General features: G+C 32.1%; 1 protein-coding gene across 2 annotated transcripts; it reads left to right on the top strand.

The window, feature by feature from the left end:
- LOC105172246 (dr1-associated corepressor-like) lies at window positions 7,682–15,527 on the top strand (the record flags this gene model as incomplete). Of its 2 annotated transcripts, none has more annotated exon segments than XM_020697354.1 (6): window positions 7,682–9,099; window positions 11,620–11,692; window positions 11,779–11,872; window positions 13,449–13,556; window positions 13,659–13,722; window positions 15,205–15,527. In XM_020697354.1, coding segments are annotated over 6 exon segments (695 nt in total), but the record flags the coding sequence as incomplete, so codon positions are not given.

Here is a 15,527-nt window from a genome sequence, read left to right as displayed (position 1 = left end):
CCATTTTTTCTTGCTTTTTTTCCAATTTTGTTTAACTTAATTTCGCCCATTTTCTTACAAATTTTTTGCCCATTTCCTTACAAAATATTTTGTGATATCCTGGTACTAAATGATATCAGAGGCATGGAACTCTTGGATATATCCATATAAAGAAATTCATAATGTGAATCGGACTTCGACACGTTGTAAGTCAGCTTACTTGACATATTTTTGCCGCGATAAACCATTGTCTGATCCGAAAGACCAAAGTATGAAGATGTAACATTATGGATAAATTCATAAGAAGCATGAATTCTGGAGCCTCCTCATCAGGGGACAACCAAGAGAATTCGAATATAATTACCATAGGAAACATTCTGGAAAGACAAAGATCTATTTGACTGGAAACCTCCTAAAATTAGTGCTGAAGAAATTTATAGAAAGTCATTTATTGATTTCAAGTCGGCATATACTATAAAGACAGAAGAACAAGTCTTACCATTAGTGTCTGATCAACAAACTTTACATTTATTTTCAAAGTCTCCTATTGTTAAGCATATTAAGAATGGATATAAATTTCCGCATATTGGTCTTGTTCAAATTGCTAATAAACCTTTAACAAGAGAAGGATTAGATACCAATGTGTTCCTCACCTTGTGAGATTGTAGACACCTATATTTTTATGATTCTTTACTTGGATTAGTGGAAACTAGCCTTTGTAATGGTCCAATTTATTTCAATTCTTTTTCAAAGTTTACCATTTCTCTTAATGATCCTCATATTATGGACATTCTCACTTTGAATGTAAAAGTTTACAATTATAAATGAAGACAGGGTCTCATATTTATGAAATATTTTATAGGCTTCATTACAAAATCAGTAATACTGGTCTAGATATTCAAGCCATATCCCACACTAATTCACTGGGACAAATAATATTTTGGGAAATAAATAAAGTTATGTCTAATCTCATGGTTCCTAAAACTATAGAATGGAAAATTTTCACCTTAGTAGAAACTTGGAACCTACCCCTTGGGTCAATACCCCCTATTCAGCCTATACAAAATTCAGAACTGGACCAAATTACTCAACATCCAGATGGATTGTAGGAGTCAAATTTTGTAGATAAAATTCATTAAAAACAAGTAGGACTTCCTATTCCCATCCTATTACTCCTTCTAGACATTCAACTTTAGAAACAATTAGACCTAATACCCTAAAATATCAAGGAATAAGAATAGATCAAAACCTTGCACAACCAATCTACCAAGATTATGAAGAAACAGGATGTCCCAATTCTGCACCTTCACAAATTCTTACAATTACCAAAGAATTTTTAATTGATAAAGAATTTCTCAAAAAAGACTTTCTTTCTGAAGAAAATATTTCTAATAGGAAATGGTTCATGAGTAATTTTTTTGAACCTCAAAGATGAATATCAGATCGGAATGGTACAAATACATGTCATACACTAAACAAGATATTCCTTTTTTCTCCTATTTATTCTGAACATATGGAGATGATAAACTAGCAGTCATCCAAAAAACTCTCAAAAAATGGACAAAACTTGATGGGTCAATAATCTCCAGTGAACTTCCACCATTAGAAAAATCAGAAATCTCTATAAAAGGCCAAGTCATCAAATGTCTTTTCGCTAGTGAGCTATCCACCAGCGAGGTATGTATTGTTCAAATCAAACAAAATAATTTCTCAAATTTAATCCTCCATTCTACAGGAAAATAATTAGATCGAATAGAAAACAATTTGAAGAAACTTTAGAAAAAAAAAAAAAAGAGTTAAATCCCTCATCCTCTTCTTTAATAACTTCTAAAGATCAAATTCTTCATATTACTGCTGATAATCTTCCTTTTTAGATTTCTGATTATAACCAGAATTAAATTAAAAAAAATCTGTTCTTTTAGGAATTCAAGAAAGGTTAAGAGATCTAGGTAAAGACAAAGTCATTAATACAATTGAACAAAATTATAAAGATTCTGATAAAGAAGAAATATCTAATTTAATTAACCCTGTCCAACATCTATCACCCTATAAAAATTATTATAAACCAACTCCCCCTGATTTAAAAATAGAAGAAAAGTCCAAAATTTTAGGTCTTTTAATGGAAGTTCAACATATGAATGAAATTTAGATACATTGTCTGAATTTAAAATTCTTAGCCTGTGTAAACAAATGGTTATAGCATCAAATATTTATAAAGAAAGAGCAGGACTAACAGATGAAGATCTGCCAAAAATTTTATATTAGGATTCAATGGTCAATTAAAGGGATGGTAGGATAATACTATAACTCCTGAGGCAAAAATTCAAATTCGTTCAAGTGTTAAAAGAGATTCAGAAGGGAATATTATTAACAATGATGAAGGAAAACCCATTTCTAATACAATATTTTCTTTAATATATACTATTATTATTCATTTTATTGAAAATTCTCAAATATATCGAGAAAGAAATACAGAATTTTTGCCAAACTTAAAGTGTAGAAAACTCCATGATTTTAGATGGTATAAAGATGTTTTCTTATCCAAAATTTACGAAAGATTTGATGCAGATAGTTATTTTTTGAAAGAAAAGTTTATTTTAGGACTACCAAGATCCTTTGCAGAAAAAGTCAGTGAAAATTTAAAGAAAAATAGAAAAACATTGCATCTCTTTCTTATGGAGAAATTATAAATCATGTTAATCTAGTAGGATTACAATTATATAATGATTTTACCTTAAAGCCCAGTTAAAGAAACAAAATCTTACTACTACGAAAGAGTTAGTAAGTTTGTGCGAACAATTTGAATTTCAAAAGATAAGGTCACCATCGTATCATCCAAATCAAAACACTATAGCACTCATAGATACAAATCATCAAAGAAAACTCCTTCTAAACCCAATTTTCAAAGAATTTTTTTTTAAAGAAAAGATATTCCAGTGTCCCTATCTTAGATGAAGAAGATTTAAAAATATTTGAAAATAAAAATTCTAATCTAGAGATCATTTAGATCAAATCCAAACAGAAGAAGGATATTCCTCCTCAGAAGAAGAATCCCAAAAATTCTAACTCAGAAGAAAATAATGAATGTATTGGATGTTCTCAAGAATTATGTCTTTGCAATAAACAATAGCTACCTTAACTAACCAATTTTCCTTAATCTTAGATCTTATTGACAAAATTCAAAATCATGAAGATAAAGAAACTTATCTCCATAAACTTCAAGAATTAATTTTAAATGAAATTCCTCAAAAAAGAAAACCTCATCCCAAAATAGATTTTTCAGAGATCATGAATATGTTTCATTTCTCTAATTTCAAAGTCTCAATATCTGACCTAAAACATGAAGTTAGACAACTGAAAAGAGAAGTTAAAACTTTAAAAGAAAATCATGATCAATTACCACAAGAGATTTTAATCATAAAACTTCAAAATCAAATTTCTAGAGAAAATCCCAATAAAATATCTCCATCTAAGGCCTCTGAAGAAGAAGAATCTTTTGTCAATACTATATATAGAATTGCTTATCAAAAATGGTATGTAAAAATTAATCTACTTATTGAAGATTTCAAATTAATTGCTATTGCTTTAATGGATTCGGGAGCTGACATGAATTGCATTAAAAAAGGATTAATCCCCACCAATATTTTGAAAAAATCAAAGAAAAACTCTCAGCAGCAAACTCAACCAGTATTAAAATTAACTTCAAACTTTCAAAAGCACAAGTTTTTAATAATGGAATTTGTTTTAAAACTAGTTTTGTGCTAGTTAAAAATCTTAATACTCCAATAATTTTAGAGAATCCTTTTTTTCAAATGCTTTATCCAATTAATGTAAGTTCTGAAGGAATTAGATACAAAGTAATGGGAAAAGAAATCTTATTTAAATTTCAATTTTCTGTAACTCAAAGAGATATTAAAGTAGTCTAAGATACCTTTATATTTGAAGAATATTAGTAATAAAGAAAAATAAATTCTCTTTTTAAAAGATGAAATCTCTCATAAAAAAAATAGAAGAACAAATTTCTGCACCTTTCACTCAAAAGAAAATCCTTGAATTTGAAAATCAAATCCAAAGCTAAGTCTGTTCAGAACTACCAAATGCATTTTTAGGAAAGAAAAAAACATGTTATTACTCTTCCATATGAAATTAATTTTGACGAAAGACAAATTTTTACTAAGGCTAGGTCAATCCAGGTGAACCAAGAATTACTAGAATATTATAAAAAAGAAATTCAAGATCTTCTCGATAAAAAACTAATTTATCCTTCAAAATCTCCTTGGTCTTGTCCAGCTTTTTATGTCTAGAAAAATACTGAATTAGAAAGAGGAACATCCAGGTTAGTCATAAATTGCAAATCCTTAAATAAAGCATTAAGATGGATTAGATATTCCATACCTAACAAGACATATCTCCTTAAAAGACTTTATAATGCAAAAATATTTTCTAAATTGAATATGAAATCAGGATTTTGTCAAATTCAGATAGATGATAAAGATAGATATAAAACAACTTTCACTCTCCCTTTTTCAAAAACATTATGAATGATATTTTTACTCCATATACTTCTTTTACTATTGTTTATATTAATGATATTTTAGTCTTCAGTGAAAATATAGAAAAACATTGGAAGCATTTACAAATACTTCTTAAGCTCATTAAAGATAATGGTTTGGTTGTATCAGCTCCTAAAATTAAAGTTTTCCAAATCAATATTAGATTTTTAGGACATCAAATCCATCAAGGAACCATTGTCCCAATTCGAAGATCTTTAACTTTTAGAGAATTTTTTCCAGATCAAATTTTAGATAAAAACCCAATTACAAAGATTCTTAGGAAGCCTAAATTATGTTTTAGATTTCTATCTATACCTTAGACAAATATGTAAACCATTATATGATAGATTAAAAACTCCACCACCTCCTTGGACTCAAATTCATAAGATTTGGTGAAAAAATTAAAAGTAGAAATTAAGAAAATTCCTTGTTCAAGTATATGTCATCCCACTTCACCAAAAATTGTACAAACTGATGCATCTAAACTAGGATCTGGTGGTATTCTTAGTCAAATTATTAACGGTAAAGAGACAATAGTACGATATTATTCTGGAGTTTGGAAAACTACAGCTCAGAAAAATTATCCTACAATAAGAAAAGAAATATTATCTATTGTCTTATGCATTTTCAAATTCCAAGATAATTTATTACATCAGAAATTTCTTTTAAAAATTGATTGTCGAGCCGCAAAGAACGTACTTACAAAAGATGTTAAAAATTTGGTTTCAAAATAAATTTTTGCTAGATGGCAGGCTTTATTATCTATTTTTTATTTTGATATTGAATATATAAAGAGAGCTCACAACCATATTCCTAACTATTTGACAAAAGAATTTTTGTAGGGATGTCAAAATCAATTGAAGAATCAAAGGTAAAGGTAAGCCCTTTGGCAAAACCTACTGCCTAAATTCTCAAATTAGAATATCCTTCTCTAACACCGGAGAAGATCCAATTAAAGCCCCAAAATCCTCAAAATTTTCAAATTTTAAAACCACAAAGTCCCCAAAATCCAAAACCATTACAAGTTCTACCCCCATCAATCCAACCAAAAATACAAAGTCTCACCCAATTAACATAAAAAACACCATCATTACCACAAACTGCCATTCAAATCACCAATACATTTATCCCATTGGAAAAACCAATTCGCCTTGTCCCTTTCAAACTCACCCAAATTTACAAGGATATCACAGGTACTTCTGTTGCTAACCAGTTCTCAATCCAATTCACCTATCTCTCCATATTTTGAAAAAGCTGATTTCCACCTCGATTATGTAATTAAGGATGAATAGATTAACGAACAAAGTCAAGATAATCCTGTTAAAATGCAAATATGGGCCTTGATGAAAATCATAACAGGATTTATGAAGATCCCCTCAAAACTCAGCAATTCTACGAAGACATTCTTGTCTCGACCAGATCCATTTTCATCCAAAATATGCCTCCCAAAGGAGCCCCAACCAACTCCTCACAAATTGGCTACAGAAAAATCTTCATAAATTTCATTCTCACATTGTCAGATTGGGAAAAATTATCCTTATGAGCTTAAAAACATCCCAAATAAAAAATATCCATTGATTTCTTATTGGGATTACATTCAAGCCTTCCAACATTTTCTTCTCAAATAAAACGAGAAAAACACCATGTCTTTTTATTTTCTTTCCGGTACCAAAATCACCCTAAAAAAAAATTCCAAATTAGTTCGTCAGATGGTGGTATTATTTTGGACCAGAACCACAAATTCTCCCAAAATCAGTCCAAGAAGCCTTCAAATTCTTTACAGAGAACCTTAAAATCAGTATGTTTCCAGGATAACACCTTCCCAATTGCTCAAATTTTACATTGAATTCAACCTCACCTGGATACTGAAAATTAAACCACAATTTAAACATCTCCAAATTGATGAAGACACGGTCATATTTTCTTTGAAAAAGAATGTTGTGTCAAATGGTGGGACAAAATGAACACTGAAACTTTTGAAAAGATAGCAATTCTTGAATGGTTCAAACAAAATTCCACAATGTGCAAAACATCAACAATTCTTGAAAAATAGATCAATTCAGTGCAAGAACAATTTCTACTGAGGAAAAATAATTTATTAGCAAGAATAGCCAAAGCAACCACCACAGAGAAAAATAAAAAAATTCTTAAAGAAATACAAAGTGACAAAGAAGACTCTCCATCGCCAATCAACCTTGGAGACGAAAATGAAGATGATTGTTTTGGGACTTTTAGTCCAATTCCATATAAATTTAAGATAATGCAACAATGATGTAAAAAAGAATAAAAAAAGTAAAAAATCAGCTTTAATTCAACTTTTTCAGCCCACTAGCTACATTATGGAGGCTTGAATGACAGCCACAATCAGCAAACAAGTGCATGAAGAAAAGGAGGATCATCCACGTCTATAAATGGAAGCAATTGAAGGAGAAAAAACACGACTCATTTGAGAGCATTTCTCACACACTCACTTCTCTAGCATTTGCTTCTTATTTCGAGTTTTTCCTCTTGTTCTTCATCTAGTACTTCTTTCAGAATACAGATTCGGATATCTTTGGTAATTAATATCTTTGTACATCCAATTATTCTGTAAATTCATTATACACAAATTCGGATATCCAGTAAGTTTTCAACTATAATTGTCTTTAATTCCTGCTTCATATATTATTCTTATTACAATTTCTATTTATATAATTGTTATAATCATTATTTGTTAAGATCTTTATATTTCCTTATATGATTTCAACAATGATTGTTATATTCGAATTATTCTTGGTTTGTGATATCCTGGTAATTATATTCTGAAATTTCAAAAAATTTTGTAATTTTTGTAATTTATGTATATATATAATATATATATATATGTTATTTTGGAGGCATTGATGTGTTCTCGTCGTTGGTTGTGCAATGAGGTAAATGGTAAGTAAAATTTTAATTATATTTTTTTAAACTTATTGTGGTAGAATAAATATTAATAAAATATTATATTTTTGTTTGTTTATTGTTAGATACTTGTTCAACAGTTGAAAAGTTAAAAATTGTCCAACAATTCTTGACGAGGAAGAAGATTAATGATGATGTTGTATTTATTTTCATTTGAGAGGATGATTTTGTATTTATTTTAATTTGAGAGTATATTTTTGGACTTGAATATTTAATGAACAAAATTTATTTGTAACTGATATGTTGAAATTTTTTATATTGGTACAATAAATAAAAAGAAAAAGTATAATCAGGTCCACCAGGTTAGACCCTTCCCCCCCCTCCCCCGATGGATTTTATACCGGGGCGGGGCCCGGGTCTGTCTCGAAGTTGGCGAGGGAGGGGGGGTTTCAGGTCCACCCAAACTCACCCCGTTGCCGCCCCAGGATGTAGGTCACGTGCCTAACACATTGCAGTTTAGTATTTTTAGTTGGAGGAATAATTGATCATTTTTCCAATAGTAGCATATGAGTGCTTCATTTGCCCTAGTTGATTCACTTGTGAAAGACATGATTTTTTGAGTTGCTTCTACTTGACTTCAACTTATAAAAATATGGGAATGATATGATTCAATTTTTATGAGAGAAGAGAGAAATCACTATGTTTTTTATCCTAATTCCTTCAAAATTTATTTTTTTTTCCCTCAAATGTATTTACATCAAAAATGGTTTCAATATGAAAAATAAACCAATTTCTCTTTGGCCAAAAATATTTAACGATCGCATGTTAAACATGTACACTACACCATTAAATTGTAGATAAAAAAGTAAATGAGAACAAAAAGTGCTATTTTTTATGAATAACGAGAATTAAAACTGCCAATCCCATAATAAATAGGACAAAAATAACTCCTACTCAAATATAATGGTGTGTTGACCTCCAAGACACATTGAATATTATGTAATTTAACTCAATAAATCTATCTCTTTGAATATTTTGATCGACGCCACTACTAATTTATGATGGTGCATTCCTTTGGTGCCAACTTTTACTTTTTTTCAACTTTTACTTTACCAAAGAAAAAAGTCAATGTGGTACCTCTTACGTGAAACCCCCGTTACGTGCGTAGCAATTTCATATTTTTTCTTTATTCCAATTCTCGTTCTCATCATCAGTTGAGTTCAGTACGTCGTGCTTTATCACTTGAACCTCCCCCTCCTCTACAGTGCAATCCCTTCACACATACACCAGTATCAGGGGGAAAATTTTCTCTGCCTTTTCATTTTTTTTGAATTTTTATTTTCTCAAAACCACTATTTCTACGTACTCATCGAGAGAATTAGCACCCAGTATCTGCTTTTCGGATCTGAACCGAATAATATAGTTTGTTTATGCTTTTTTCAATCATTATATCAATCATTGTTTTTCCGGGTTTTTCTTAATTTCTCTGTTTCTCACTCTCTCTTGTTGATTAGTTTTTTTCCGCGTTAGGTTTCTGACGACGGATAGTTGGATTAGCTTGATTGGGTTAGGGGGTCTTGTGTGTTTTTTATTCTGTTATTAGTGTTTTGAGTTGAACTTTTTATTATGGTTGAACAAATCTGATTGCGCCATGAGGAAGAAGCTTGATACTCGTTTCCCCGCTGTAAGTCTCTCCGCTTTTTCTGGGATTTTAATTTATTTGTTTATGTTTTTGCAGTCTTTCTGATAACTTTCTTTTGGTGTTTTACTAAGTCCGAATTATTCATTAACTGTGAGGTTTAAATTCAATGGTTTTAACGGTTTGTTATAACTGGAATTCGTTCTGATCTCGTGTTTCCTTTTTTCTTTTCTGAATTTCCTTTTGGAGTTTTTTCTTTTATGAAGTGAAGTTGCACTGTGCTTTGTACTTGTGTCTTTATGGCCTCTTCGTTTGGGATTTTCATTTATGTTCGAAAAGGAAAGATAAATACAAGTTCAGAGAATTCACCGGTGTTTGTGGATAATATTTATGCACTTCTGAAGAAAAGTACTAATATTGCATCACATTTACAACACGCCAGTGTGTTGTCAAGTGTTTAAGTCGTTCTACTTTGTTTCGTATTTTGCTGCAATATATGTGGTTCTCGAGTCTTGTACTGAATTAAGGTTAAACTCTTCATTTTTACTCCAGCCACTTCTGTTAAAAGTTGAATGCATGGAATAGACCCCTTGGTGTTTTTTGGAAGTTGAAGATTTAGTGCTTTCTTCTTTGTCTTTTGCCATTCGCCTTTCCCTTTTTGTCGAGGAAATGTCCATTGATTCCTTCTTTGTTTATTTTTGTTTGCATTATTTCATGATCTTGTCCCTTGCTAGTATCATTCTGTAAAGGAGTTTAGTTCAGCCATCACATTTTGAGTATACTCAGATTGAAGAGAAGGGAGATTAGGGTCCTGTGAATGGTAAGCCAGGACCACTAGCAGGATTTGTTCACCTTCCTAATAAGCACTGAGGTGCATGGAGAACCAGTAACGGGCAAGCGACAACCACTAGCAGGCTTCCCTAGGCTGCTTTTGTTCTACAGTTTGACCTGAAAATTGGGATTCTATCCAATTTGGTACCATTAATAATCTCTGGGTATAACTCTTTAGAAGCGCTCATTGACATGACTCAAGTCTCTTTACAAGTTAATACTCATTTTTCGGTTAATTATTCAAGTCATTTAATTAGAACTGGTTGCTTGGGTTGTCAGTCAAGCTTCTAGTTTGTTCTGTCGTGCAAGAAATTTGAGCCTTAGATTTCAGGGGAAGGTTGATCCTAAAGTTTATATGTACCCATTTGTCTTGCTTGTGAATGTAAGGCTTTTGGGATGCAATTTTCACTTCTGATCTTTCTCTTCTCTGTGGTTCTTGTCTCTGTTGACCGCTCAACCTTCTTGCCTCCAGTCAGACTGACTCGTTTATCTTATTCTTCCATCAGTAGTATGAGCTGGTCACTGCTTGTTTTTGCACCTTAAAACAGCTTAAATACTATTGAAAAACCATATATGCTTATTGGTTTTAATCTTATTGTGGGATCTACAAGTTCAAACATTTGTTATTCTCTCTACAATGCTTATTTCAAAGGACCTAATTAAATGTTGTGTTCATCCATTGCAAACCCAAAGTACCAAACCAGAATGGTTGGAAACGCTTGTGAGGAAGAAACAAAAGGGATGGATAAATTTCATGACTTTCAACTTTGTTAGTTACGCGTTCTTACTCTCACTCAAGACATTACTTGTCACGATTGCATTGCCGCAAAATGCTGCAATTGCCCTGAAATTGCCAACTCATAGCTGATTCTGAAAATACTAGTGCTTCCACTTGTAAGTGATTATAGGGATTGCTGGGTTTCATTTTTCAATTTTTGAGTGGAAAGATATGTTTTCTATTTTCTGCGGAAATAAAAATGTGGAAATAGGGTCTGAGGTTTGTAAGACTGAAAGTTTGTAGGTTTAACTTTAATGACTTCTTTCCATCATGTCTATTAGATTTTGAAAGTTGGACTCAAGGTGGCCAGTAGGTTTTTAAAGTGCATATTGTGTTTCACCACTTGCTTTCATGCTTCAAGGTTTCAGAAAAGTTACCTAAAACTAGAAGACTGCAAATTAGCTGTGTTTGTATTATATCTTTTGGCTCTTAAGCCAATTCATGTGACCATAATTGAGCCAATTCATGTGCCCGTAATGTACTCAGTCCAAGTATCATATGCCTTGAAGATCTGCAATTTAAGATCACAAGACAAAATGATATTAGGTTGTTGTACATGTGATTACCACACCAATTGTAGCTAGATATTTTGGTTCTCTTAATTGATTTTTCACCTTGAAGTGACACTGGTTGGTTGCAGAAGAATAATCTTAAGCACAGCAGCAGGCTCGTGACAAAATAAGATCACTCATACTACCCAAGAGTTCTTTAATAGTACTATTCTCCTGGGGAATGATAGAATATGCTAATAAGTTGTATTATGTCTGATCTAAGAAATTACTCAAAGTTTGCCTAATTTTCAGCTAGAAATTCCATGGCTTTTTTACGTGATAATTTCTGCATTAAAGAATAGAAAGTTTTCCCCAGAAGATGGACAAAATGTGACATGACAAATTTAGCACCTTCTTGTATGTTCTCCTAATAACAAATATATTCCATAAACTTGTGCTTGTCAGGCTCGTATTAAAAAGATCATGCAAGCTGATGAGGATGTTGGGAAGATTGCAATGGCAGTACCTGTTTTAGTCTGTATGTATTTACTAGTTGTTGGACCATCCACTTTGTTGGGTGTCATTGAATCTTATATTGTTCGCCCTTCTGGCATATTGATGCAGCCAAGGCTTTGGAATTGTTTCTGCAAGATCTTTGTGATCGTACATACGGCATAACCATACACAGAGGGGCAAAGACTGTTAGTTCGCTGCACTTGTGAGTGGAGTTCCATCTTAACTGTATCTTTTATCTTCATCCTCTTTAATTTGATTAATGACTTTGTTACAGCCTTGTGCGGTCTGTTAGTGTTAGGAGTCGCAGAGGTTCTCCACAGCTCTTTTAATGTGGGATCCGGTGCCTGATTTGAATGATTTCGCACTTTGATCTGATGCTTTACATATGTTGTGCAACCTGAATGCATTTGTCTTTTCAGGTCTCATTATTCATTTTCCGTGTGAGGTGTTTGCTAAAAGCATTCCTTTACCCTAAAAATTTTATCCCAGTGCACAACTAACCAGTCTGTGAGCATCAACCTATTACTACGACTTGTCCTGTGGATTGTTAATCTTAATAAGCAAATTGCGGATTCGCATTTTGAAGGACCCTTTATATTAAATAGTTTTAAAACCATGATGCTACAATAACTTTTTGCATGTAATTTAAGCTTGATTACCTTTAGCTACCTAGTGGCTGCCCTTCCCCTCCAATTTTCTTTGATCTTGAAAGAGCTGATTTATAACTGGAAACTTATGATTCGGAGGTGTGGTTTCAGTTTTCTTTCCTTTTTCAAATTGCATCTTGTTTTATGCCACTGATCTTTCTACTATGACATACTTCTCACTCCAAATTGTTTGGTCCCTTGAAGTTTTGTGGTCAAAGATCATTTATTTATTCAAGCAATATCTTTTATGCAGTTCTTCACCATTTAGTTTGAAGTTTTATGTCAAAACAATGTAGATAAAAGAGAATAATACATTTAAACATTCCCAATAAGTCAGAAGAAGGGATGGATCCAATTTGTTCTTTAGATTTATGTTTAACTATGATTTTTGTATTTGATGGCCCTTCTAAATTATTTTAGTTACCCTCCAGAGTGTGTTTATGTGAGTTCAAAACAACAAAAACCAATGTATAAATGTAAAAGTTTTAAGGTCCTTAATTTATTTAATTGCATTAGATGCCCAAATAAATTAAACTAAAAGAATAGGAAAAGACATAAATTAATAGGAGTCTTAGAAGCTAGAAGTTAAGTCTTTGAAAGAAGAATTTGAGACCTAATACTTCTTCTCTTCCTAAATTCCAACATCCACCCATGATAATTCTAGTTGTTCATAATATGAAAATTTTGCTTTTTATCATGTCAATCATTATCTTTATTTATTTGTTGAATTAGAACTAATTACTAGGATTCTGTAAAAAAAAATATTAAATAGTTACTTCAGTAATATTCCAGCCCCTCAAACTTTTTCGTCTGCGTCCATCTCTAGTCAGAAGAAAAGACTTTTGATGGTGATGGATGTGCTCTCTCAGTATCTTTCATACACTTTGTATTTCTTGGATTAATTATATGCGGACTGTACTTTTTGAACTTTTGGTTGGTCCTAGCTAAACAAGACATTGTACCACTTGCACTGAGCTTAGTGTAGTTAAATACACTTATGGAATTTGTATGAAATTTATTTTGACAGAAAGCATTGCAGTTCATTTTCTTTAGTCAGAAATACAAGCTAAGCATTTTGTTAATACCCAATAATAGGCTGCACCTTCTGAGTCTCTCGCTCTCTATATGCAGAAAGCAATGCGTGCACAGTTATAATGTGTTTGACTTTTTGAGAGAAGTTGTCAGCAAGGTTCCTGACTATGGTAATTCTGATGCTGCAGCTGATACATCGAAAAGAAGGTTTGAAATTTTTTCCTGCCTTGATTCCTCTTGTTAGATTATTTTCCTTTTGCTGGGATAACCCCTATTTAGTCACCCAAAATGAGTACTAAAATAATTTAGTGCCAGGAAAGTTGTGGCCAACGAATCGAATGACAGTGATGAAGAGTTGAAAAGAGGCACTATGGTATGATTTTCTTCACTGAAATTTTGTTATTCTGACTTTATATCTATACTATTATAAAAGAAAATCATTTGATTGTACCAACTTTAGATTGCTTCAATTTATCATTATTTTATTTCTTCTCTTTAAAATTTTTTGGTCAGATTAGTAATTTCAATATTTTTAATAATTTTATAATTATTAATTTTTTTTTAACTATCCACTACCCCACATTTCTCTGTCACCTTACTTCTCCATACGTATTATAATTTACTCCTTTAACAATTTTATTTTAATGATCTTACGCCAAAGTTCTTTTTATATGCTCCCGGGAACCGCGTGTGACAATAACTAGTATAATAAAAAATATTCTTCCAGATGAATTGCCTTACAGTTAAATCAGGTAGTTTTGGTTCGGTTCTCCTTGTACCGAGTTTCTTGTAATTTTCTTCGTGTTTTTAATGTAATAACTGAGTTAATACAGTTGTGTTCACTGTTCACCATGGCCTATATATGACCTGATTAAGATTTAAAATTGTAGGATTAAAGATCCATTGCATGCAATTTACCAAAATTAGTTGTCGGCTATATAACATTTAAAGTTGCTTATATCTTTATAACTATCATATCAATGTACTTAATAACTATGAGAAACCCTTAAGCCCCGTTTACTTTGATGTATAAGGAAATTAGTATAGGTTAATACATTTACTTTGTTGTATGCGACTCGGTATAAAACCAAAATCCTGTACTAATTAGAGTTGCACTTGAATAATTAATGCCACCTTGGGAGATGGTATAAAATTAGTACCAAGCCAAATGTGAATGTGTGAATGACTATTGTACCCTCGAATTTGACTAAATAATAATAAAAATAAAAATAATAATATTTTGTTGTCTATTACATTTTGTAAACAAGGGCTCAAAGGTAATTTTCCTATCAAAAGCATGTGGATACATCAAAGTAAACATTAGGTAGAATTTATCCTGTTTTGATAATACAATAATTAAACACCTAATTAATTATACCGGGTTTTTTTATCATTCATTTGTAAAGGATAATTCTATGAGTCTTTTAATACAATCCTCGAGTAAACAGGGCCTTAGTGGATGGGCAAATCACCCCCTTGGAGTAAATTGATGGATAATATATTCTGGTTTCATAATGATCAGTATCCAACAAAGCTCTGTAACTGTCCAGTGCTTGTAGATAGTTAATCTATTTCTGTACCCATCAGAACAGCATTACATTGTGCGTAACGGAGAAAATTTTGGAATGTACTTCAGAGGGCTGGCAATAAATGTATCTTCAGACTGACATATATTATGTTCAAAAAGCATGTTCTGGTTTCTGAATCATTCTTTGCATTTCGTACCCAGCTTGTAGTAACAATATATATCAACCTCCACCAGTAACTGTATCTTCACAGTGGCATATATCATGTTTGGAATGCTTTATCTGGTTCCAAAATCACTCTTTTACTGATATTGCTTGATATACTGCAGCAAGAAACATGCCAACATGCCAGTAGCACTGGCAGGGGAAGAGGAAGAGGTAGAGGAAGAGGACGTGGACGGGGCAGCAGAGGCATAGAGAGAGAATCTTCTCGACAAGAGGTGGATTCTAGCTCGACTACGTCTCTGCAAAGCATCAAACAGATCTTGAGTCCAAGGAGTCCAATAGAGAATAACTCAGAGTTGAATGAATCATCAAAGGAGAACATCAAAGTTACTGATGGTGTCAATTCTGACTCCAGGAACTTTGATCTGAACACCGGACTAGATGAAGCTTCAGATAAAATGGGATCTACCACTGCTGCAGTGGCGGC

This window comes from Sesamum indicum, linkage group LG10 (assembly GCF_000512975.1).
Source record: "Sesamum indicum cultivar Zhongzhi No. 13 linkage group LG10, S_indicum_v1.0, whole genome shotgun sequence".
Lineage (NCBI taxonomy): Eukaryota > Viridiplantae > Streptophyta > Magnoliopsida > Lamiales > Pedaliaceae > Sesamum > Sesamum indicum.
The sequence above is the reverse complement of the archived record's forward strand: the minus strand, read 5'-3'. Positions and strand labels throughout refer to the sequence as shown.